The sequence below is a fragment of the Pocillopora verrucosa genome, chromosome 2 (genome assembly GCF_036669915.1).
Source record: "Pocillopora verrucosa isolate sample1 chromosome 2, ASM3666991v2, whole genome shotgun sequence".
NCBI lineage: Eukaryota > Metazoa > Cnidaria > Anthozoa > Scleractinia > Pocilloporidae > Pocillopora > Pocillopora verrucosa.
In genome coordinates this window covers 16600702-16627839 of record NC_089313.1, presented here as the reverse complement: position 1 = coordinate 16627839, position 27138 = coordinate 16600702, and the positions used below count along the sequence as shown (strand labels likewise).

At 38.1% G+C, this 27138-nt stretch overlaps 2 protein-coding genes across 2 annotated transcripts; one reads left to right on the top strand and one right to left on the bottom strand.

Annotated features, from left to right (window-relative positions):
• Window positions 1–5722: 5722 nt before the first annotated feature.
• LOC131780994 (nucleolar protein 10) lies at window positions 5723–19082 on the top strand. The gene is made up of 24 exons (XM_059097633.2): window positions 5723–5857; window positions 6006–6051; window positions 6298–6396; window positions 6749–6826; window positions 7094–7131; window positions 7428–7472; window positions 7644–7735; window positions 8280–8345; window positions 8472–8532; window positions 9293–9375; window positions 9825–9903; window positions 10995–11144; window positions 12195–12261; window positions 12455–12507; window positions 12598–12676; window positions 13172–13219; window positions 13703–13782; window positions 14370–14468; window positions 15253–15330; window positions 15458–15544; window positions 15811–15912; window positions 16692–16903; window positions 17650–17752; window positions 18306–19082. The coding sequence occupies exons 1-24, from the start codon at window positions 5792–5794 to the stop codon at window positions 18441–18443; spliced, it is 2049 nt and encodes a 682-aa protein (XP_058953616.2). The 5' UTR covers window positions 5723–5791; the 3' UTR covers window positions 18444–19082.
• A 426-nt stretch (window positions 19083–19508) lies between these two features.
• Window positions 19509–25321, bottom strand: LOC131780995 (uncharacterized). The gene is made up of 8 exons (XM_059097634.2): window positions 24900–25321; window positions 24427–24472; window positions 23244–23426; window positions 22576–22842; window positions 21890–22165; window positions 20939–21214; window positions 20573–20743; window positions 19509–19900 (listed from the first exon to the last, which is right to left on the bottom strand). Exons 1-8 carry the CDS (start codon window positions 25227–25229, stop codon window positions 19515–19517), a joined length of 1935 nt encoding a protein of 644 aa, XP_058953617.2. The 5' UTR covers window positions 25230–25321; the 3' UTR covers window positions 19509–19514.
• Between the last annotated feature and the right edge of the window lie 1817 nt (window positions 25322–27138).

Below are 27138 nucleotides of genomic sequence, written 5' to 3'. Positions count from 1 at the left end.
TTCGCCTGTTTTCATTTTGTGTAGTTGTATTTTTTTTCGGTTTTTTTACGCGTGCTTTACATTTGTTAAGCCGATTTCGTTCCGCGGGATAAAAGAATGGGAATTCTCTAGCAGAATAAACAAACATAAAAAATTTCCAATATTTTGATCAACAGGAAAATGTTCCCTCGGAAACGTTCTCCGAGTGAACGGGAAACGAAACACACAAACTTCCCTAACAACGTCCTGAAAGATAATGAAACGGAAAAACTAAAAAAAAAGATCACAACAGAACAATGGAAGTATAAAAATTAGTAATAAATAGCATCTGTTAACAGTTCACAGCTTTTTCCATTACCCAAATTTTTCAGACAATAATAATCACCGCGAGAATAGAAGTTAAGGACTTGACACAAAGGAAGCATTCATACAAACTGTTTGACTTCAACATATTTCTATCTGACCTATGTTATATGTAGCAAACTGATTTATAGCCCGAGGCCTTTCTTTATCCGGTTTTGAGCGATCGAACCTTCGTTTTCCAAATCTAATTTGATTTTGAAGTTATTTTGAAAAAGTTGTATGATCAGTATATCGATATATCACGCGTTCCGTTAAACATAGGATTTTTTATTGAATCTCGAGTACTTGGAACAAGTTACCTGCTACTTTTCAACACCAGTTCCAACGGTTTTGCATGTAAAATTAATCTCTAATGCCCTAGTAAAGATAGATACTTCGCAATGGCTCTGAAAAATCCACAGGTTTACGGAGAACGGTAAAGCGATTAGGAAAAACTGATTTGCGCCATATTTAACAATAGATGCCATACGGCAGAGAAAATCTTTCAATAGAGAAGTGTTTAAGAAAATGATATCTGGGTGAAAAATACTTGGTAAGTTCCAGAATCTAAAATGCGTGGTGTGGTGTCTTGTCTTTCTCAGGATTTAACAACTGTGAATAGGTGCTCAATGCCGAATAATTTTACTTGCAACTCATTTTGATGGCGTAGAAATGTCACTTGTGGCTAAATCGAGATGAGAAAAACTTCTTCTCTAAGGTCGTTGCGGGTAAAAACTAAGATGGAAGATCTTCGGTAAAAGAACTTAATCGAATTAATTTGGCGAACAAACTCTCGGCTGAATCGGAGTTAACCGAACTGTCGTGTTGAGTGGAGTACATTTAATTTTGTGAGCGGGACGAAGTGACGATTTTTACAGTAAATTTTCTAGAAAACAAACAACAGTTTGACTATTTTTAACCTTTTTCGATGAGTTCTTCCTTTTCGCTTTCCGGTGCTTGCAAAAATTGACGGAAACGTAATGAGTAAAAAAAAAGATAAAAGTTTAGAGGCACGAAGCGAGAAACCACAAATTTGTCTGGATCCTCGCCAAACTTCCAACAGAAGTACTCAGAGAATTTTTACACATACTGATAGTGAAATAATAACCGATATATTAATGATGATGATCAACTGAAATGACTTTAAACCTCATTGAGATATTATAATTTTCTGACGCCGTCTTAATTCAGTTTCTACTACATGGGGAAAGAGCTAGCCACAACAGTCTCACATATCTGTTCGAGTTCACTGGCATTCTGACGGAGACCTTTTGCGATCGCAATCTATATGGCAGATTGTTAAAACAACGATTCTTTAAAAGTACTATTTCTGTGCCACACTCGCTTGTGAGTTTTAAGAGATTTATTTCTCTTGTATTCCAATAACTCGCCTCCCTACTGAATCCCTGCAGGACGCTCCATGTATCTTGAACCTATGCGAATGAGAATGAGTGGTTTCATTGATAGCTGAAAATTCTCGTCATTTTGAGCATTGAACTCTTCTTCTCATCACAGTTGGTTCTTATCGACCTACACTTTGTTTGATATGCGCGCCTGACATAACTAATCCTTGACAAATTAATTCCGTGTAATTTTGCTGAATCCGTCCGATATTCAAAATCACCTGGTTGTGAAAGATTGCCATCGAATAATGATTATATTGTTTCGCATGGGAACATCAGCATTATATTGTATTGGTCTAGTTTCACAAGAATAGAGAAACGTTCAGGAGTACTTAATATGTTTCAAAACGTTAGACTGACGCTACTTCATTACAGATCTTTTATCCTTTGTCTCCAAGTCCGGTCCAGAGTTAATGAAGCTCGAACAATTTCAGTCAAGACTTTCAACTCGCCCACATGATTCAGCAGTTTCGTATGTGTCAAGAAAATCTGATGATCTGTAGATCGATTCTGATATCCTCACTCTTTTCTACTAGTCTCGGGCAACATTTTAGGAAAGACAGACTCCTGAAGTACCACTTTGATATAGTACGCATCGTTCGACGGTGAGAAGAGCTCACGCTACAGTATTCAAGTTCATGCTGTGTTGAAGGATTCACAAATATAAATGTTAATGAAAATATTTGCAATTTCTCTTGACTGGCCTGATCGACGAAACGTCATTTTTTGTGACAGCTCTTGAACAGAACAAAACGTTGAGACCAAGTGTCCGGAAACGCCCATCTCACATCGATCACATCAGTGATTTCGGACCAGGGTCAAGAATGGCTTGCATAACAAAAGGTCGTGGGAGATATGAGATCATGCGGTCAATTCCATCTTTTTAGATCACTTGGCTAATATACTATCAACAATGAATAACTTGTCTTTTTTCCCTGCAGAAAGACTTAGCTCGCGATGAATTTACTATTGGCAAGGAGGTTACCGACCGTGCTTAACACCGCGTGGCTGAAGAGTCTCGTTGCACCTTCTAAATGAATCAACTGATCATAAATCGTTTGATAGTGATTTAAGTTTATATTATTCGCACCATCAGGGAGAATAGGAGATATAATGAAACATAAACGACTGAGAACCGAAGTTTTCTAAGTTTATCCAAGCACCGGCTCCATTTCCCCCGCAAATTAAGATCCAAGTGCGCGAATTTGATACGGTGTTGTAATTATGATTTAAAACCTAGAGATCTTTGTCCGCTTCGGCGAAGTGTGTGATATTAAATGGTATAGCAGTGCGATCCCAATCAAAACGTGATCAATCGTAAGATGAGGACCATCAAAGAGGGTAGCAAAGGGAGTCCTGATCCCGTTCCACGCATGAAATTTAGAAAAATTCACGCGTCACCCTTACGAGAGGGAAAAACAAATCTCTCTTCTTGTGCGCAAGGTTTCAGGGATTTTAGGGTTTTCACGAAATGGAACAAAAAATTCACGTGTTTCGTTTATTTCAGAAAGCGAATCACGCCCCAGATGCTGTGTTAAGGAATTACGAATCACGCTTGCCTTCCTAAAAAATTCACGGGTCACGTATAAACCCTTTGCTACACTCATCAAAGTGGGACTCCTCATTGTGGATATCGATATCAGAATGTTGTTATTCTTACCCTTTAACCCCTTAGAGTGACAGACTAATAATTTCTCCTTACAGTTTCACTTTTGAATCAAATATAACGATCATGAGAATAAAGAAAGTGATCACCAATTGAAGAAGTTCCTGGTTGTCGAGCACATTATCCTTGTTAGTTCGATAGGAAACATTAAGAGAACAGCGTACAGAATATGAATAATAATATTAACTTAAAACGCTACCCTCTGTTACCACCAATATGTTAAGGCCACTTCTTATGCTGGAGAAGGCTAGGCTCTGGGTCTGATCCAAGCATGAATACCTTAAGTCACTTTGACCACAACGGATGCACAAATTATTTTCCTGATATGGGTCCAATTTTATTCATATTGACCAAAGATACATTTTTCACGCCGGAAAATTTAAAAGAGAACGTAAAAAAAATTCTCAGTCGAAAAGTTGGATTTAAGATTTATGTAGAGACGAAGTTGGCTGAAGAATTGAACTTGAAGTGTAAGCAAAATTGTATTAGGAAATTAGGATTATTTGATTATAACATAGTGCCAACTTACATGATATGAACATATATCTATGTTATTGTCCTCACTGGTGTATATTGCATGGTCTATAATATCTTGCTGTTTTTTTTTACATCGAAAGAAGTCTCATAAGAAATCCCACTGGCGTACGTGACGCCTCTAAATAGAAGGACCTATACTGACGGACCCCTTCTGCGTGCCTTCATACTGACCTACTGGCAACTGCTCATGATCACGTACTAATCACTTACGCGTGATCTAGATTGGTTCGCACAAGTGAGTAGCTACACGCGAGTGAAAAGCCACGCGCGTCAAAGAGCGCACAGAGAGTAGAGGTAGCTCTCTCTCATGTTTCTGCTCTCTTGTGCAAGTTTTGCTGTGTTCTTACCAAGCCCCTGCTAAGCCGGCCTGGTACCCAGCCGGGAAGAATCCATTGAAAAATCTGAAGGATTTCAATTATATTAGCTCTTCCGAAATACTTGCCGTCACAAACAAAAACATTAAGCTTCATTTTAAGTGATAAGGCGCAGAGTAAACCCACACATTCGCACAAGTTCTTTGAGCATAAACTTTCCAGGGTAGTTTCTTCCCCCTTCAGCCTTGGTGAATATCCTTTCTTGGCCGGCGGTTTGGTCGAAATTGTCAGCGCAGCATAAATCGCAGCTTCTTCTCATGATACTCAGGCGGTTTGGTTGTTTTGACTAATTTTGAGTGTCGGTTTGCGGTCACTGTCGTATTTTTGTATACGTGGCGGTTTACAGTTGGAAAATTACGGCGCGGCTGCGGAAGATTATAACTTTATTCACGCGGTTTTCAAATTTTTCGTGTTTGGTGGCGGTTTTGTAAATAGCCGTTAATAGGCTGAAGTAAACGCCTACTTTCTTTTTCTTGAAGCCTACTTTCTCAAGCCTGTTCCTAAACAACGGAAGAAGATTGCGTTTTAGGGCTAACCGAACTACTTTTCTTAGTTAATTTATTTCAGAAGTGGCGGGGGGGGGGGGGGGGGGAAAGGGGAGATCACACGGTACAAGCGAGTCACCCAGCCTTGCAAAGTTGTATTTTTATACTTTGTTGTTAATGAGTTGCCTTTTCTCTGTCTGTAAATTATTTATTAGAATTCGTTTTTTTTTTCTGCGGGTTATTGAAAGGGATTAAATCAAGATGAATTAATTAGTTAATCTTCTAAAAACAAGATGTCTTGTTGTTAAGATATTGTGATCTTTGCCGGGATAAATACGATTAAAGTAAAGAATGTGCGAAGTCTCTTAAAAGACCGGCGCGGTGGGATTCATTCTGCCACGAAGGCGGTGTCTGACTATCGGAGAAAACGAAAGCGGTTTGTGGAATGTTCACCCTCTGTAATAAACTCTCTCTTCAAAGCAGTTCCGGTAACCAACTCGGGATGACCACTTTCACTACCGCGTTAGTCACTACCCTCTCAGTTGAGAAGCTTTAATATTACACTGCCAAACTAGTCCAATCAGGCTGCAGGAGCATACCAATATCAATGCTCCTGGTCCAATCGAGTGTTATGAATTTTTCTCCGGGACTTTTTTTGTTCGAAACACACTATGGAGAATGTCATCCGTAAGATCTTGTTCTTGTGCCCGATCTTTCATAGATTTTGAAATACCTTGTCAAGCAAACCAGATTTTAAGCGAGCTTTCGCGCTTATTGCCCCAAACTAGGATCTGAGCCTGCAGGAAATGGACTGAAGAAAGCGGTATTCTAAGAACGAAGGGTGTAGGGTATTGTATGTAAAGTATAGGACATTATATATATTTAGGACATAATATGCGCCCATACATGACGTACCTACCGAACGAAGAGAGTGGGAACGACTGAAGAAACGATGGCGGCCGACCAAGGGTGACTGAGAGTTGTACTAAGAATAAACTAGGAAAAATGCAGGTTTCACAACCGAATAATGTTAAAATTTATAACTTGTCGGCAGGAAAATCTTTGCCGGAGGTAAGAAAAGGAGATGATTAGCATTACGTTTCACTGTTTAGCTTTGAAGTAGAAAAAGTGCCCGGAAAGGGCAACACGTGTCTTATGTTTACAACCAGAGGAAATGTTTGATTAAAAGAATTTTGACGATATTCGTTTCTATTTGTAGTGGCTTTCTGAAAGAAAGAAGCGAGCCTTGCAGAAGAATGATATTAGTAAGTTTTAAACTGTGTAGAGGTCAAAATGTTGATTGATAAAGTCATATTCTCATCCTTTTCTCGGAATGTTGATTGATAAAATTATATTCTTGTCTTTTTCTATTACGTTTCGTGGCTCAGCTGATGAATGTAAGTGCAGTTGCTTGGAAAGTTTATATGTGGCCAGAGGCAACTTGCTTAGAAAATTCCCACCCCTTGTCTAAATAATGTAAAATTCAAAGTATTTTCTTTCTCTTTTTACAGACATCAGAAGACGAATTGAACTTCTTCAGGATTTTGAGATGCCAATTGCTTCCACAAATGTTCGTGTTTCTGCAGACAAACAGTACATAATGGCTTCAGGTGAGTTTTCTTGTTATTTTTTGTGCAGTAAATGTACTAAAATTTTAATTAAAGTGGGATCTGTAGGAAAGTGCCATGTACATGAAGAGCATGAGCTGTGAAGTCTGTTTTAAAGTTCCAATCTATGAAAAACCAAGGCATTTTAAATTTCAATAACTTGAGTGGAATATTAAAATGTGCAAGCAATACTGGAGAGCTCACATACCACTTAACAAGCAGTGTACAACATCCAGGGTGTCTTTCTAGCTATAGTTGTGGCAGCTGTTTGTTTAGATTGATTGTAAAGTTCTATAGAGATCCATGTCATGTAAATCTCTGTTTTTTGTAACAATTCCTTACTTTTGTCTTCAAGGGGTTTACAAACCTCGAATTCGCTGTTATGATACATCAGAGCTTTGTATGAAGTTTGAAAGATGTCTGGATTCTGAAAGTAAGTTGTGTGCTCATTCTTTCTACATTATATCATCATGTTATTCTTCAGGCTTCTTTTTATAAATTCCCTTTAGCCATAATTGTTAATCCAACTTGAACAGAATCAAGGATAATTAAATGACATTTTCTGTTACAGGAAAAGTCATGTGGATTATTACATTTTTGGTCAAAGAGATCTTTACTTTTATACAGGTGGACAAATGTTTGTCTGAGCATAAACATAAAATTTATGAATGTAACTATTTTTGCTGTTATTTCTTTACAGTTGTGAAGTTCCATATATTGTCTGAAGATTATTCTAAGGTACAGAGTGCATTATCTTGTATATATGATTCAGTACTTGGTTTGGATGAAAAAAATCCTTTTTTGAAAATTGCCATCACCACAAACAATACACCAATGCTTAAAAAATGTTTGATAGATTTAATAACAATTTCATTTTACCAACTGTTTTGTACAGAACTTGTCTTGCAGAATTTCAATATCTTTGTTTGTTGTATAATTATGTTTTCAGCTGCCAGTAGCTTTTAAGTTCACTGTAAATTTTCTAAAGGACTGAAATTAACTTTACCTGAATTCATGTTGCTTTGTTACATCAGATGGTGTTCTTAACCTGTGATCGCCATGTGGAGTTTCATGCTCAGGTAAATGGTAAATAAATGTAGAAATTCTTGTCTTTCAAATCACTGTGTACCAAGCAGTGTAAATCCAATTAGACTGATCAAGACAGGTGAAGCTATATTATCTGGAAGTAGTGGTTGGCAATTGATTTCAAAGTCTTATTCAAAATATATATTAAAACTATTTTTTTGTAGTATGGACGTTATTATCGTACCAGGATTCCTAAGTTTGGACGTGACCTTGTTTACCATTATCCATCCTGTGATCTCTATCTTGTAGGAGCAAGGTAAATTTTACAGGGATTGTTTGTGAATTTTCATCTTTTAAGTCTTTGTGTAGAATTTTCATGAAGTCACATATTCTATTCACAATTTTATAACCTTCATTGAGACTGCAACTTATAGAAGTGTATCTTTTGTTAAGAGCTTTGCATTTTAATCACTGATTTGTTTTACTTTGTGAGAACAAAAGTGATGTTTTGATGAGGATGGCTTGGTTCAAATTGACTCTGTTTCTTTCTATGTTTGTCATCATAATTTTTAGATTCAAATGAAAATGAATTTGAATCAAATTAGTTTTATAGTTAAAGATGATTGCCTCAGTATTTGTACTGTTCTTTACTCTTTGACTCTCGAGATTTGATTGTTAATTCTCCTTTTGAACTAATCTATAGTTCCTTGTCAATTGATTAAGCTAATTGAATGTTTTATCAAGATGACACCTTTTGACCTGTGTGTTTGACTATTCTCATCCTCTGTTTGTTGGATATTGATATAGAGAGCGAAGTTACATTACACTCGCTTTTTCTCATGTGATTACTTGACTTACAGCTCTGAAGTATACCGACTGAATCTTGAACAGGGAAGATTCCTAAATTCTCTTCAGACCAATGCTGTGTAAGTCCCTTCCATTGTTGCAACCAATTTCAGTTCATTTATCAGTTGAATTTGCTACAATAGCAGCTATAATTTTGACCAGTTCTTGACCAATTACCCTATACTTGTACTTTCAATTTGTTCCAGTGAGATAAATACTTGTGACATTAACCCTGTGCATCAACTTTTTGCTGCTGGAACAGCTGAGGTATACACAGCTTGATTTGTTTGCTTCTCTACCTTTTCAATAGTCCACAGGTGTATAATACACGTGTTATCAAAGTGTAATAACAGCTGTTCTGTCCCAATTTCCAAACATATAATTTAATTTATTTTGGTTGAATTTTGTCACAAATTATAGCTTTAACTGTACCTTCTTCATACAAACTGGGTTTTAAATCTACTTTAGTCCTAAAAGACTAATTCCATATATTAAAAACCCTATGAATATGACCATGTAAGTGAAATGATCACTAAGTAAAGAAGCTCTTGATCATTAAATTAATTCTCCTTCTCAGCACGTCAGGAAATGTATAGAGAACAGTGAAGAGAATGTGCATACTGATGTTAGGGTTACTAGAAATTGGTGGTTACTTTTATTGGGTTACATTGTGTGATACTGATTTTGTAATATTCCCAAAAATATCCCTCTTTCAAAAAGATCTTACCAGCCATATGATTATTAATATCAATTTGTTTGTTAATAAGTAAGAATGTAAAATTATAGCCCATGAATTTGAGCTTTTAACCTCACCAAGGAAAATTATTTAATTTCTATCAGAGAGATCTTCTCAAATATACCTGTACATGTATATGTTGGGCATCTGCAGCTGAATTACTGATAGTGTTACAATAATTGCACTATAACTTGGTTTGGAATGTTGTTTTATTTAACAGTGCATTAGCCTGAGTATAGAAACATAAAATTGTGAGTTTCCTTGACTCAAAACTTTTCTCTTTTTCATCAGGGGCATGTGGAATGCTGGGATCCCAGATCACGTAGTCGTGTCGGTTTGCTGGACATTGGAATCAGTGGATTTGATTACCAAAGGTACTGAAAATGCTGGCAATCCACATAATGATTAGTGGGCTGTTAACCCTTCAACTGTCATGAGTGACCAAGACAGAATTTCACTTTACGATATCAATACATTATCAAGCGGACAAGTGATGAGAATAAAGAAAAATACTAGTTAGGATTATTAGTTGAATCAATACCAAATTCTCAAATCTAACATCACAAGAGCTGTATGGCAGACAGTAAGGAGAATTACCAATGAGATCTTGGGAGTTAAAGGGTTAACCCTTCAACTTTTATGAGTGACTAAGACAGAATTTCTCCTTACAATATAGATACAATGTCAAAAAGACAAGTGATGTGAATAAAAAATCATCAATTTGGGAATTATTTGTCGATTAGTCCCTTCATGTATTAAAATTCTTACAAAATATTTCACTCGGCATGTTATTGACAAAATTAATTTGAATTCCTCCTTTCAGCTCAGACAAAGTTCCAGCTGTCACAACACTGCTGTTTAAGGATGGACTGACAATGGGTCTTGGAACAAGCACTGGGCATGTATGTTGAATTAGATTTGGTCCTGCTTTTTAAACACAGCTTCATCTTTTTCTTAGCTTTGATTTAAGATGGCCCTGGAAATTTAAGTGATGTCTGATATCACAGCATTCAGCAGAGGATTAAGTCCAGTGTCTCCATACATGCACAGTATCCCTGGGCTGAACAAGGAGGTGGCTGTTACCCTCCTTCAAGATTATCTTAAATAGTCTTGAAGGAGATTGTAGATAACATTGCACTGTACCCCTGAAAGTCATTGGTTTACTTTAGTTGATTTTCATCTGCAAGTCATTTGAAATTAATTTCAGTTAAAAATGATGATCAGATTCCTCCAAGGGAAAGATGAAGCCTTTAACTTTGCCTTCTCCTAACACATGGCTTTGCAGCTCAAGTGGTGGTGGTGCCCAAGAAGTATCCAGGAGGCACAGGGTTTTCATCCTGTCAAAGCCTGAATCTTTTCTGCCAAAGCTTAACCCTTTAACTCCCATGAGTGACCGAGACAGAATTTCTCCTTACAATATCAATACAATATCAACCAGATAAGTGATGAGAATAAAGACAAATATCAATTTGGGGATAATTACTTGGTCCAACACTAAATTCTCTGAACTGACATTATAAGAATTGTATGGTTGACAGTGAGGAGAATGACAAATTTGATCTGGGAGTTAAAGGGTTAAATTTTAGTTCAGTACCTGCAAGGATCATTACCTTACTTGATTTTCATCTAAAGGTCCATTAAAATTTATTTCATTTAAAAAATAGTGAGAAGGGTTATCAGTATATGAAGTATAAAATTGACAAAAACTGAATTTGCAGCTGTTTTGGAACTGAACTGCATGTATGCACCTGTCTTCAGTCATCTTAAGTAATGATGGACCATATATTTATCAAGCATTGGGGTTGGAGAATTCTGTATGTACTAAGCAGAATTCTGTGGTCAAATCTCCAAAGTCTGAACTAGCTCTTATTAATAGGTGGCAAATATTATTATATTACTTAACACTTTTACCTTTTTATTTTTCATTCACCACCTGGAATGTTAACAACAAATAAGGACTTTACAAATCATTTGGCTAATTTTTCTTCTCCAGGTTTTGTTGTATGATCTTCGGTCTACCAAACCTTTGTTGGTGAAAGATCACCGATATGGCCTACCCATCAACAGCATTGCCTTCCAAGATAAACTGGATGTTGTGTTGTCTTCTGATTCAAAGATCCTCAAAATCTGGGACAGAGAAACGGTAAGCAGGTGCTTTAGTTTGTATGACTGTAATTCATTTGTCTTGTTCTTTGTGCTAACAAGAAGGCAAATGGATAACACCTTTGTTTCTAGTTAGAGAGGTAAAAATCAATCACCTTTCTTTATCTACTCTATTCACACACACAACACTTTAAAACTTGCTAATCCTACAAAGCACTTAGCTCTTTAATTCCCATGAATAACCAGGACAGAATTTCTCCTTACAATATCAGTACAATATTCATGTAGTTGATTCAATACTGAAATTCTCCAAACCAACGTCATAAGAATTGCCTGACAGAAAGTGAGGAGAATTAAAACAGAAGGGGTTAAAACAATGTACAGGACACATGTTTGTCACATACAGTTTGAACCTGTCAGTAGTTTGTGGTTTTGCTTGCAAACAATTTCTGTGCAACTTGGTAGTAGATCATTGTGCATTGCAGTACAAAATCCAAAGGTCTGACGGGTGATTTCCATTTTTCCTAGCCCCTTTCTTTGTGACTTATGAAAAAACATCCATTTGCTTTATTCAAAAGTGAGCTCGATATTGACCATTTTTCATATTCTAATAACCCAATAATTGGACATTGCTGATTTAAGTGCCATACAGGATTTTAGTCAGGTGCCAAACCCAGTCGATGGCTACTGAGTACTCTGTATAGCTTAGTGGTAGAGTATCAGGTAATTGTGAAGAACTTCTCCCTTAAAAAACCTGTCACAGCAGAAATGTTGTAGTTAAATTGTGTTATCAACTCATTTAAAAGTAATGAAATGTTTTTAGAGCCTGTTGGTTATCTATCAGCCAACAGGTTTTTCTTCAGATGGCTGTTTTTCACATATACAGAGTATTCAGAGTTTGAAATCGGAAGGACTGATGTTAAAATCCTCCCAAGAAACTCTGATTTTTTTTGTTTCATTGCTCTTGACTAGTAAATGATGTCTTTCTTTATTTAACAACCAAGCTTTTTCTTCATCACATTGCACACACAAATGCTTTTAACATTACTGATCCAATTTACTGATGTTACTTGTTCCTTGTCATTGACAGGGAAAACCGTTCACTTCCATAGAACCACCCACAGACATAAATGATTTATGCTTATATCCTGACTCAGGTTAGAGTAGTTTTAAAATTACCTTTCACTTCTTAAATGATGCTCATCCTCTTTCTTATTAAAGAAAGAGGTGCCCCTAAAGAAAACTGATAGTGTTAGTTGATGATGACAATGATTATTTCATGATTTTGTGCTCTTAATCCATGGTCAACTAATTATTGGTTTTTTTCTTTTATTTGTTTATTTTTCAAAGGTTTAGTTTTCATGGCAACTGAATCCCCCAAAATGCTTGTTTACTATATCCCAGTAAGTCATGATTTTCATAATTTTCTTTGTGTGGAAAAAATGTCAAGATGGTTGAACATGCAACTTGATTGTTCACTGTCATCATTCCAGGCCCTAGGCCCAGCTCCCAGGTGGTGCTCGTTCCTGGACAACTTGACTGAAGAGTTGGAAGAGGATCAGCAGCCAACAGGTGAGTGAACAGATCAGTTGATCAACCAGAAATAAAATCTTTCATGTAGCCGGAAGCAAATAGTTTGGTTCATGGATTAAGTCTTTAGTCCACATGTAGCTTACCAAGATGCGCTTCATTGTTACCCAGGTGGAATAGCATCTGGCAATATTGAATTTTTTTTGTTCCACAAGTTACTTTTAAGTGTTACTCTTTAATTTGGTGTATTGTTTTAACTTAATAATCCTGTTGAAAATTAGCTTTGTCAGCTCTCCTTGTTTTTTCTACCTTTTGCTTGTTTGTTTTTGTTGCTTTTTTACAATGTACATAAAAGCTGTTCTTGAACAGTGTTGATGTGAGTGTTTCTATGATAAAAGTTCTGTTGAAGCGCTCAACTGAACAAATCTACTGCGGGCATAAATGTAACAAAGAACATTTCTGTCAAGTAGTTCCAACAAAGATGGCTCTCTTCTTGAATTTTCTTGTTTTTTTTTTTAATTTTTTTTTTATTTTTAGTGTATGATGATTACAAGTTTGTCACCAAGCAAGAATTGGAAAGTTTAGGTGAGAAGTCTGGCAACTTGATCAGTTTGTGATGAGGAGTTTTTAGTGGAGCTGGGACTGTATTATTGCTTACTGTTGCCAAGTATTAAAAAAATAGAAAAAGCCCTCTTCTTTACAAGCAGCCACACCTGTAGGGTAACAAACATTAAATGGCGGAAATATATATTATACTTCACTCTTTCGTCCCCCTGTTAATCAGCCATCGTCGCTTCATTTCAAACAGAATGAAATCTACAACTTCCTTCTGGGTACAGTAATTCTCCCTTCCTAATTTGTTAACATGCATTTTCTTGCGAATAAGTCGCGAGAATTTGTTGTTTTTTTAGTTAGATATATTAAGGCCTCCTGATAATGAGGTGTCCGTTTAAAAGAGCGAGGTACAAACGGTTGTGGAAAAAACTTTGATTGTCGTTTATCCAACTATTTTTCATTATTTTCAGTTGATAATGCATTTTATAATGAGTTAGTTTCCTTGTTTTCCAGGTTTATCACATTTGATGGGAACGAATCTATTGCGTGCTTACATGCATGGGTACTTCATAGACATTCGACTTTATCACAAGGTAATCAACGTTTCTGGACTAACATCATTCGGCTGAATTGGCCGTTAAACTCGATCGCGAATACCATATGTCTGGGCTCTTTCCTGACAGTTGATCCAGTGCCATTGATGCGACGGATTAACTAGCGAACATGGACAAATTGTTAGTCAGAACTTTAATGACAAGGATATCATTCAAGACTGTAGGCTGGACTCTACATTCATAACTCATAACTCGGATATGCCCTGTACCGAAATAGATTTGAATTTCTCGTTTGTTCTCAAGCGACTGTGTGCGTTCTTTTTTTTTCTCCTTTGTGTAGACTCTTAAACAAGTCTCTAACCCATGCTATTTGAAAGTTTGCAGGTGAAACTGCACCTGTGATCCCCCACTTTAAAGGTCGAGTACATCTGTAACCTCTCCACAATCTCGAAGCAGCCTCGTCCCAGTATTAAGCTGATTCTTCAAGTTGTACATGTCCTTTTTACCCAATGTGACACCAATCAAAAAAGCCCAGTTTAGCTTCAGTATTCTACCTCCATACATCTATATTAAATTTATATTAGTTATTTAAGGTTTTTGTTCTCCCAACTGAATTGCCTTTTCAGGCCAAATCTCTGGCAGAGCCGTTTGCATTTGAAGAATATCGTAAAAAACGAATCCAGGACAAGATCGAAGAAGAGCGCGCCAACAGAGTCAAGCTTAAGGTTTGTAGGTGGACAGATTTTGACTTTTTTCGCGTCTCCTTTTTCTGATAACTACTCCCTAAATACATTTCGCCAATTTCATGGGGAGAGAAGCGTAAAAGTATAATTTTGATTAACACGAAGCATCTTTCTATGCAGTCATATACTCACCCACGTAAGGTCTTCTGTCTTACAGTAAGGGAAATATACAGTGCCGATGAGAAAAAAAGAAAGAGAGAGAAAAAATAAAGAGAGAAGAGAGAGGAAAGAAAAAAGAAAAAAGAAATTTTAGTTAACATAACGGACATCCTTATGAAGGGAATATAGTTGGGACGAAAGAGAAAAATACCTTCAAGGAGCTGCGTAATTATCTGCGGTGCCTGTAGAATTTGGTTATTAGAAACCAAGCTGAACCTTTTCCATCCTTAGATGTTAGCTTCTTCGTACCCTGTTGGATTGTTCTTCCTATTTTGGTGTTTGTTTGTTTTGTTTTTTGTTTGTTTTTTTCTTGTTATATATTACCACTCTAATAGTTTTATATTTCCCTGAGGCTGGAAGGAATTCTTTATTTTTTAAAAAAAAACCCTGTCTTAATTATTGCGACGTAGTACAAACAAGCAGTGTCAAGAGCAGTGTCACTTCTAAACTCCTCTGACCTATAATGAGCAAAGGAAACGTACCCAAAACTCCCAACCCAAGAGCAACACATGAGTAATGGGAATTTATTGTGGCTAGTACCTTGTAGCAGTCATCAGTTAGCAGACCCTTGAGTATAAATGAGTAACTCATAGTGTTCCGCTTGCAGAAACTACCGAAAGTCAACAGAAATTTGGCTGAGAAGTTGATGGACGAGAAAAAAGATAAGAGGAAAGAAGCAGTTGAAGTGAGTAGCCATTCGCTGTTGCGAAGCTTCGAATCTTATTCAGTCTTAACCATCCAAAATTCTGCTATTGTGCTCAGCTTTAAAGAACCAGCGAGCTATATCCGTGTATCGTCTTGGTTGCTTTCAGAATTCAGAAGTGAGTAATCCTCTGGGTGATGACAGGTTCTCAGCCATGTTCTCCAACCCAGACTTCCAAGTGGACGAGGAAAGCCAGGTAGGGTCTGAATCGATCTTATCTGTGATAAGAGGAGCAATTTACCATGAAGGGTCCGAAATAATCAGAATTGCTTTAATTTGCTTTACTTAGCAATGCGATTTGTGTAGAAAACACGCACCATCGTCTCTGTCAAAGATGCCAGACTAAAAACCAATATTCAAGGGCAAGAAAACGGATCAGGACAAGGACTAACTGGCTGCATAGTCACCTTTCTTTTTAATGTGAGACGATTTTCACGCATTTTTTGTCGAATTACACTGCAGGAATTTAAGCTTCTTCATCCAGTTGTGTCCAAACACGACCGAGAAAGACAGAAAAAACAGAGGGAAAAACAAGTGTTACTGGAACAATTTGATGAAGTTGAGGTAATAAAACGTCAACTTAATTATTTTTAGGCTTTTTTCTCTCCTTTTTGCCTTAATGTGTTTTGGTTTGTTAAATTTCATGCCAAGTGAGTGGTACAGGGCGTGAAATAAATTTTTTTTCTGATAGCCACTTGGCTCCTTATTTTTTCAAAGTGGTAGCCAATTCAAAAAAAGTTGGTCGCCATTTTCAAAGACAAACAAAATATTTCTTTACGCTGTCAGCGTTCTAGATAGACCCTCCAAAATTAAGTTAGGGAAAAGATCTTTAACGTGCTACAAAGTGGACAATAGGATGGATGATATACAACGTTAAAGCTCATCTAAAACCAAGATGGCGTCTAGTTATCGATCGAGATGCATGTGCTACGTTTTGGAAACAAACTTAACGAGGAAGTTTGCCGCGGATTTATCTTTGCAAATCTTTTTAGTTCACTATATCTCTTGGTAAGGTTATGATGATACGTTCTAGTCGCCAATTTGGCGACTAACTTTCAGGATTTGGTCGCCAAAGTAAAAAATTTAGTCGCATTGGCGCCTGTATTAGGCGCAATTTCACGCCCTGTGGTATCATTTTTTTTTCATGGGTAATAACAGATGGCGTTGCTAGTGAAGGGGTCAAAATAAAAGCTCAAGAAGAATGTGATTTCTTACAGATCGCTCGATAAGTGTAGCTGTATATGAAAGGCAGGAATTTTTTATTCTCTTAGGGCAACGGTCGCCGTCAGGGAATTTTGCTTCGATTCAAATTGTTAAGGTAATTGATTTCTCTTGCCTTGCAGGAGCCAGAAGGTCGGCCTAGTGAAGAGGAGGAATCTAGCAGCTCAGAGGACGAGCGTGAATGGCGAATGGAACTGAAAAAACAACAAAAAGAAGCTAAAATGAATGAAGAGAAACCTGTCGCAAACAAACCCAAGTTTTACGAGCTGAAATCTGGCGAAAATTTTAGGAGCATGAAGTCTGGCAAATCGGCATCGGCTCTGAAAGATAAGAAGTACGTATGTTTATTGGCTGAATCTTACAAAGGGGAAGAGGGGGCAGTGTTAGGATTGGATTCTAGTCAAAAAACGGGTCACACTTCTTCTCGAGTTTAGAGGAATCGTCAGTAGTGGAGCCTAAAGTCAAGAAAGGGATGAAGGGGCGGGGTCGGGAAGGGAGGGTGGGAGGGTGTAATTAGTGGACGCTCTCCTTTGGTACCCTCTTGGGACAAGACCTCATATGTTGTGACCCTTCTATTCGGTGGAGTACAACTGTTCAAAAGTACTTTCGAGCGATGGTATCAGTAATCGTGCCTTACTTCAGAGAAGGGGGTGAATGAGCCGGAGGGTATCAATGTAGTTCTTGGACGATTCATTTCAACTTTGGCATAAGACTTCATCTGTTATAATGCTTTTATTCGGTGGAAAACAACTCTCACTTTCGACTTCTGGTTATTGCTTTCTGAAGTGATACATCAAGCAGGTGAAAATGATGATGAGCAATCCTTTCGACGGTTTTTGTTCGTAGTTAGCTACTGTGTACAGCCCATGGGTATACGAGATAAAAATTAAAAGGACCATGAAGTTAGTGTACACGTATTTTATCGTCAGGGTTTATGGGAGAGCTTTGGTTGCCCTGTGTCACTCTATGTGGTGGTTCTCGTCTTTAAGTCAGGAGAAAGATACCAACTTTCGTTTTAGATCACCAACATAGATACCCCAAGATGCAAGCATATAACGTGTTGTGTTGATTATGCTATAGAATATCGCTTGGAGAACGTCTCCTACATGAACAAAGTTCTGGTGTAATCAGATCAACTGGCTCGTCTTTGGGAGATAAAGAAATCACGTTCCAAGTTAAAAAGGTAAGTTAAGAATCGGTTTTTTTTTGTCTCGTGCAAAAAAGGAGCTACAGTACGTTTCGTGAATCTCGAAAAATTTAGTCTAGGTTTTCGATTTCATCGTGACCTGTGTTATTTTCCTCCATCCCTGATCATTTTCTTTCCTTTCTGATCCATTAGAGTTTTTTTTTCTTCTCTGGTAAACCATCATTATGATGATATGTTTTTTTAATGGTACATCGTACGTTCTAAAGGTATCGTAACATCAAGAGGATCTGGATATTCTCCGTACTGTTCTCTTTACACTTGCTTAGGTTCTGACAAGGAGAATTTGTTTAACAATCGAGAGCTTCCCTTGTTGAAGATCATTTCCTTTATTCTTGTGACCTTAATATTTGATTCAGGGTTGATTTTTTAAGGAGAAATTAGATAGTGGTCACTCCTGATACGGCCACAAATAAAGGAATAGATGGGTAGATAAATTCGCTCAGTTCCCTAAGGGAAGCCGGTAAAAATCCTAACACACCAAGGATGCAAAGGTTTTGAACTCTTCAAAATTATTTTGTCGTTTCTTTAGAGTAACAAAGAGAAACAAAGAAATGAGGAGATTCGTGCTCATGTTAAGGAAAGGAAAAGGCTTCGCCGATCAGCCACTAGTGTCTTAGGGAAGGAAAAACGCGGGCCGGTGTTTTGGAGAGGAAGGAGAGTTAGATGACAAAACACAGCATGAAATCGAGGGAAACGGCATGAAAAAGGGGATTCCGTATGTAGATCTGAGATGAAGTAAGAACGTTTGTCCCGAATAGGACTGCAGGCAGTATACTGGTGACCAGAAACGAGAGTTTTCTCGAATGAAACGGGTTCAAGCCAGCCCAGTTCCAAGGCGTTTCCTTTAGCGTGTAGTTTGGGAAGGAAAGTTAGGTGACGTCATAGTTTAATTTCGAGTCCAAATTCAACGCAGGTGCGAACGCTTAGCGACATCGCTGAACAATAAGGTGTCAGCGCTGGTTTTTATCCATAGCCTTATTGATACGATGGTATTATAAAGGACTGGCCTTAAATTCTACCTGTAGATTTCAAGGACTCTTTCTTGAGGAGTTTTTTGCGCTTTTGATTACAGATTTTTACAGCGATACATCAAATCTATCAAAGTTGTGTTCATCGTTTCTTTCTTGCTTATTCAAAAGTAGGTATTGTCTTGACGGAAAGAATTAAGCGAGGTTGGCGACAACTGGACGCTTATTTGATGAACTGATTTTAAAAAATTTTACTCCTTTGATTTTGATGTAACTTTTGTCATGGAGTGCAGGTCGCAAACATTTTGCATCGAGTTTTCCCACAAAGCTAAATCAGAGGATGGTGAAGACCCTGTGAAGCCCAAGTTGTGAAATATTTATGCATGTACCGCGGTAGCGAGTGTTTAAAAAACAAGGCCAGGTAATGCTGTGACATTACCGACTCTTTTTTTGTATTTGTCGATGAATTTCAATTTCTTGTTACAAGCAGCAAACCATATTTTATCTTTATTTGATCACGTGAACGATTACTTTATTTATTTTTCCTGATCAATGCACCTACGTTATTGAATTTAATGATTAAAAACTAGAATAATATAAAGGGAAATACTAAATTGATTCTCACAATGGAAACGACAAACTTCAGGGAAGTTAAAAAGCAATACAAGACTTTTAGGCGCATCATAAAAGCTGACCAGATTTTGAGGTGGATTCAAAGTTTTCGAGACAATTTTTCGTTAGGTACCATTCGTCAACCCTACTCTGTGTTCTTAGTTGGTACAATATCGCGACGCAGAATAGGTATCTTTGCAGACTGTAATGGGTTTCAGCTTATACACGTAAAACGATCCACAGTTTCGTACCTGTATGTAGGTATGATAGGCACAAGTACACGAAGGAGCAGTTCGGCCGAAACATACTTTCTTGGTTACTCTTCCATCTTCAGCTGATGGATGGCCGCCGACTAACCAACCTGCGCGTTCCGTATCACAGGAATGAAATTTTGCGCAGTTGGTGTTCATTTGTCTTCCCTCTAGAAATCGGTACCAGCTCTCAGTGAGATTATCGTCACACTTGTGGCTGGCGCCGTTGTAACCCACTCGCCTGGTGTCGTCATCAATGATGGTGTGATGAAAACATTCCTGTCTATCGGTACCTAAAAAACGTTTGGGAAAGCAATTCAATTAAGAACATGAAACTCCTAGTTGGAGAGGATTTGAAAACACATAGATATCGAAAAGTTTTCTACGCCACAGGCAGCTTGACTAACCTCATGGCAGTTAACAATGGAAAAGGATGATGTGGGAGGTGAGGGGGGAGAAGTTCTAAAACGTGTGTACTGAACTGTGGGCTGATTTCCGTAACATACGTAGAATATATGCAAGTGGTGATGCGAAGTAACGAATTTCACAGTCGAGAGTTTATGGTATCTTTCATGAGTGAGAGCAGCGAAAGAGTGAGAGATGCTATTAGTTTCGTATTTCCAAACGACCTTGCTACGTTCTGTTTATTGAACAGAAATTGATGATCAGCTGCACTTAAGATTCTCCTGTGGAAAATTCTACTTGCGAAAGCAACGCATCTCTTTTAAAGAAATGTTTTGTTCTACCCAAAAAAGTGAATGCTGATAAAGAGAAGGTGCCTTTCCTTAACAATCAAGCATCGTGTGGACTAACTTGAATACCCAATACCCTGACGACTTTCAAATATTTGCATTTAGCAACGAAAGTATTGTCTTCGCGTGAAGGAAATGTTTAGTGGAAGCGGGAGAAATCGTCGTATTTCAACGACATTTACTCTTCTGAAACTAGCAAAATGTGTAACCTACACGAGGTATTTTCTCCGCTCCATTTACCGCTGGGTAAACATCGTCTCACCGCGGGCCCAGTCATGGTGTATCCCGGATGACAGAGGTACCTGACAAATTCTCCTGCCCAATTGTTGCTTTTCATGATCATTGCATTGGCTATATTTACCGGGTTGCCACAGTTGGGTAGAACTAAAAGAAAAGTGCGCTTAAATTAATTAAGATAATAAAAATAAAATAGGCGGGCTTGAAATTCCCAAGTTTCTAGAACAGGAAGGTCTGAAGTAAATTGAAGGAGATAGTCTTGCATGGTGATCACCAACCTCATCCATTAATTAGCAGGATGTTCGGGCTATCGAGGATTGAAGTCAAAAAATTTTGACTTACACACTCTTGAATTCGTGTTTACTGTATCGTTATACACGTTACGAGCGACGCAGCTGTAGGTGCCCTGGTCCTCAGGCTGGAAGGCATTAATCACAAGCTCGCTTGTAAACTCGTCATTGGTGACGTTATTCATAACGTTGATGACGTTGAAGTCATTCTTGTACCACGTGACTGTAGGCAGAGGTGAACCTTTGGCAGAGCAGCTGATCCGCAGAGTTTCTCGAATTCCCGGTGCAGAGATTGAAGAAGAGGGTGTTTTGGAGAACTCAGGAGGAACTAGCAAATGAACACGATTTATAAAGTTGTTACTGAATCGTCCGAAGATATAATGTGGGCACTGCCCCGTCCAATAAATTCAGTTTCACCAAACAAATTTTTTCTTTTAAAATAGATACATCATTTTTATACAAAAGCAAGAGAACCATTTAAAACGAGAAAAACCTATTAAAGCCCAACTGAAAATGAACTCAAAGTCTTAGCCACGAAACTTATTTTTAATCAATATTAAATAAAAACATTTTAATTTTCACATGTCAAAAGCCATTTCTCAACTCTAGAGCTAGTAAGTTAATTGTAATTTTTAGGGTTTTTTGGAGAAATTTTTGTCATAAAAGGAAATCATTTTAATGTAGAAACAAGCGAAAATATTAAGTATTGATTATGATTCCTGTAATCAATGCCCTTGGTGAGTGTAAGTTTTAAGGTGATTCCTCAGTTTTGCCCTACGCATCCTGTGCTGCACACAAAAATCACGTAATCAGGGGAATGAGCGCGCGCGCATTCCATGAACTCAGTTGTTTTTCAATCCGTAGACCTGGTAAAGAGGTACGATGGTCTTTAGCTCTTAGACTGACATTAGAATTTCAAAAGCTTTTTGGCCGCCATTTCATCTCTAAGTTACCCAAAGATTTCTTCGTTCTTCTCTTAGTCTGTAAAGATCACATAACTCACCGACTGATTCGACTTTCAAAAAGGTGCCATGAATCACCATTCCATGTTCATTCCTCGCGGTACACAGGTACACCCCCTCGTCGCCACTTTTAATATTTTCAATAAACATACTTCTATTTGTTAATGAACTGCGACCCTGAGGGAGTGGGGCTGGGGGAGACCTGTTCCATTCAACCACAGGGGTGGGGAAGCCGACCACGTCACACAGAAGTTTTGACGTTTTACCGAGAAAGCCGGTCACTTTTCCTGGGAGTGTGTTAGAGAATCTTGGAGGACCTAAAAGCAGAACACGAGACAGGGTTTTTCTTTGGGTTGTTATCAGAATTGAGAACGCTCTAACGCATAGAATGACAGTCACAGGCAAAGATGGGTGGGAGGACAGACGAGCAGATCGATTGACAGACAGGCAGACAGACGGTTAGACTGTGGGACTGACAGTCAGACAGACAAACTGGGAAACAGGCAGACATACAGACTTGGAGAAAAGAAGGCAGTTAGACAGACAGACTCACAGGCAGAAAGACATAGACAAACAGAAAGACGAGTAGAGAGACTCTGGATCATAGACTTGGAAGCTAAATACAGGAAGAAAAGATTGCTGTCATATGAGAAAGCTGACTAAAATTCCCAACTGATCAAAGGCAAGACAAACAGAACCAAAGATATTAAAAAAAAAATGTGCTCACCAAAGACGATAAGTTTCACACGTGCCACTTGAGTACCAAATACATTCTCTGCCAGACATTCTATCTTGCCTTGATCTAAAAATCTAACGTTCCTCATCTCAAGCTTCTCATTAGTAACTAGGATTCGTCCACCGTTACCTTGGATTTTACTCTGTAAAGAGCACGTGATCTTTGGGACTGGGTTACCGGAGGCAGAAATTCGAAGAGACAAGTTTTTTCCTTCTCTGACAGAAATGGAGGAGGGAATCTTGGAGGAGAACGAAGGAGCTGTTGGTCGATGAGAATAATAAACATCTACTTATAAATTTTATTCTTCAAAATCAGGTGAAAATATTTTTTATCATCACTGTGTAAATGGAAAGTGAAGATTCGTCTCTTGGCTACCTGATGTTGTTTCAAACTTCATGGGATCACCTTAACTCTGTGATAACCTAAAACACTGATAAACCTCATGTTGGAATTTTTGATAGCTTATGTTGATGAATCTAGCTGATGATCCTTTTTTTCTCCGCTGCTGATTAGTGATCTCTTGAATCATCTTAGCTGAGTGTCAAAGATATTGTCGAACTGGAAATTTTTTTTCAACAGCCCACCTATCTTCGGTTGGTCCAAATTAGTGCTGTTAAGTCCATTCGGAATTAAAAAAGTTCTGCATTAGATACACTCACCAAATAATGTGACGTGAGATTCCATTCGTTTGGTCAACTCCTCAATGTATGCAACATTGAGTTTGGGACTCATTCCAGGGGCTCCTCTCGGTCCTCTCGCACCGGGTGGCCCAGGTTTACCAGCTGGGCCTGGACGACCGCGACGACCGCGAGCCCCTTGTTTTCCTGGAGGGCCCTGAGCACCTATATTGTGGCCATTCATTTTGCAGACATAATAATGCTGTCAGCATCAGTAAAACTATCATTATTGACTGAATATTGCCGATATCAGTGCAAGTACATCATCTAGGAATGATGGGAGTCGTTAACCCCCTGATGAGGATATTCAAGATATTACATTTTAATAATGTAGTAGATGTGGGTAGACGATGAACCTTTGAGAAAAATGTTTTTTTTTTCACGAAGGTCATCAACAACTCAATGGGATCAGTCCTTATTCATTACTTAAAGGGGTGGGGTAGGGGGTGTTCGGAGGACTTCCGGGGATCACATGGTTTCAAGGGGGAACGGAGGGGGGATCAGTAGTCGCCAACAGAATTTTAAGGGGGGGGACTGTAAAGGAGGGAACATAAAAATATTACAGAGTCTTTTGGGGAAATCAGGTACTCTCCTACACACAACCCACTCCCCCCCCCCTCCTCTTCCCCAAGCAATAAATAATGACCGGTTCCTGACAAAATCATGGTACACTGACCTTGCCTACTTTTTTTTCTGATAAGTTTTAACAAAAACAACAAACAAGAGGAAAAAGTGCAATTTCTGTAAAAACAACCACCACTGAGTAATTCGGTTTCTAATGACCCTACTCTGCAGGAAAGCTTCATCATCGACCCTTTCACTCCCAAGATCTCATTAGCAATTCTCCTCACTCCTCACTGTCTGCTATACGGTTCTTGTGATGTTAGTTTGGCGAATTTGGTACTGGATCAACTTATAACTCTTAATTGATATTTTTCTTTAATCTCGTCACTTGTCTGCTTGATATTGTATCAATAATGTAAGGAGAAATTCTGTCTTGCTCACCCATGAGAGTTAGAGGGTTAAGGGATGAAGACTGATATGATTGGCAAAGAAAGAGGGGTGGACTGTAAAATCATGGTGAATCAACAACGAAGATTGGCCATGTTATCAGTTATAGGTTTCGCTTAGCGTCAAATCAGAAGTGAAACTGATCTGTACTGACCTTTCAGGCAGATAAACTTCCCAGTTCCATTTACTGCGTGCTTGACCTTCAGCAATAAAAAAGAACGTGGAATTACGCCAAAACACGTAGCATAGAGAAAAGTACGCAATACATTTAGTGGCTATTTGCCATTTATTTTCATGAACAACTTTCCTTACACATACAGATTTACTAGGTTAGTTTGGGGTCCTCCGCGTTCCATTGGCTCAAGCAATACATTAATTACTGTAGGAGAAATCTGATAACTTTTAGGCTTCATTTCCTAAAAGCAGTGCGGTTCATGTACCTTAAAGACGACGAAAGCTAGCAACTATGATTTTTAACGCCTGTGAGAGACTGGCGCAAACCCTTCATCTATTTGTTTAAATTTCCATTTGAATTCTTCGAGTCGTGATAAATGCTTAAGCTTTGTTAATGGTGTAGTGTGTCCTTTGGCTGATGAGATGCGTAGGACTCATCTTTATTATATTTACCTGAAAATCCTGCAGGGCTTTTCGAATACAAACAGCGTTCTCTATCTTCTGCCTTACTCCATACATTTGAGATTTGCTAATTTGCCGCCGGTATCGATCACTCCTGGTCTCCGCAATCTCGCTTCTCGCGGTTGTAAAAAGCGGAAGATTTGTTTTCTTGTCACCATTGCCATCAGAAGTCGACAGCTCTTCCCGAATAAACGACAATTCACTCTCAAGGCGGAAAACCTTGTACGAAAGAACTGCTATCGATAGAATTGTTAACACCAGATGAAAAATCTGTAATACAGGAGCTGAGGATTTTGTAGGAGGTCGTTTTGTCGATGCCATTTTTTCATCAGCCGTAGCTTAAGTTCATCTACTGTCGAGGAAAGATGACACCAGGACTAAGCTCTGTAACTGGATCCGAAATAAGTTTTAACCAATGGTCAGTTGATAACCAGAATACTTTAGTTTAATCGTAGCTCGCTTTTTTATATAGATTTCAAATGTACCCCGAGTTTCTGACGCGTATCCCGCTGCTCATTGGGTAGAACGTTGTACCGCAATACCGCTCCCAGTTAGGGTTCAAATTCTAGCCAGGAAGACTTATCCTTTTCTTCATTTCTTTCCATTTTTGTTTTTATTAATTATTTTTTTATGCCAAGTCGCGAAAAAGACTTAAATTTCTTCCTATACTGATCGTTCAATTTTATAAATAAGCGAAAAAAGTTTTTCCACTCCATACCGTACTCCATACCGAGTTGACCCTTTCCGGCTCCTAAAATTGAGGACATGCAACACTGCTTAGTTTTAACATTACTACATCAAGCAACATAGTTTTTAGCTGTTATGTTATATTAGAGTCAAAACACATTTACTCAGAATCTTTGCCCATTTGTTCCTTGCGATACATACTGTACTTGTTACATATAATCTTAAAATTTGCTCTCCTTTCATGGCAAGTTCCCCGCAGCTCAGTGGGTAGAGCATTGTACCGCGAAAGCGGTCCCAGTCAGGATGGAGATCCTGTTCCGGGAGAATTTTTTTTCTCGTTTTTTTCCAATTTTCTATGTCATTCTTTTGAAGATGACTTTATTGATCTTCCCTTTTATACCAAGCTTAAAAATAGTAATAAAAAAAAATAGCTTAAAAATAATAGGCGTTTTCTTATACTTATCTTTTTCTTTCATTACACTACAGAAGGTTGTCTTCCATTTATTGGCAAGTTTACCCTTTTCCCACACTCTTAAATTGAGGATAGACATCGGAACACTGCTGAGTTTTAACATTATTAAATCAAGCAACGTAGCTTTTGTAGTAATGTTATCTTAGAGTCAAAGCACGTACATAGTCTACTTGTTACATATAATCTTATAATTTGCTCTCCCTTCATGGCAAGTTCCCCGCAGCTCAGTGGGTAGAGCATTATACCGCGAAAGCGGTCCCAGTCAGGATGGGGATCCTGACACGGGGAACTTGCCGTTTTCCTTTTTTTTTTAATTTTTTTCCTCCTTTTTTTAATGTTTTATTTATCTTCCCTTTTATACCAAGCTTACAAATAGTGTTTTTGTATACTCATCTTTTCCTTCATTACGCTACAGAAAGTTGTCTTTCACTTATTGGCAAGTTTACCCTTTTCCTCTGCTATTAAATTGAGGATAGGCGTCGGAACACTGCTGAGTTTTAACATTATAAAATCAAGCAAAGTAGCTTTTATAATAATATTATCTTAGAGTCAAAGCACGTTTTCCTCAGAATCTTTGCCTACTTGTTGCTTGCAGTACATAGTCCACTTGTTACAGATAATCTTAAAATTTGCTCTCCTTTCATGGCAAGTTCCCCGCAGCTCAGTGGGTAGAGCATTGTACCGCGAAAGTGGTCCCAGTCAGGATGGAGATCCTGACCTGGGGAACTTGCCGTTTTCCTTTTATATATATATATTTTTTAATTTTTTTTAATGTTTTATTTATCTTCCCTTTTATACCAAGCTTACAAATAGTCTGGAGTGTTTTTGTATACTCGTCTTTTCCCTTCATTACACTACAGAAGGTTATCTTCCACTTCTTGGCAAGTTTACTCTTTCCCTACACTCTTAAATTGAGGACATGTATCGGAACACTGCTGAGTTTTAACATTAATAGATTAAGAAACATAGTTTCTGCAGTAAGGTCATTTTAGAGTCGAAGCACTTATTCTTCAGAATCTTCGCCCACTTGTTTCTTGCAGTACATAGTCCACTTGTTACATATAATCTTAA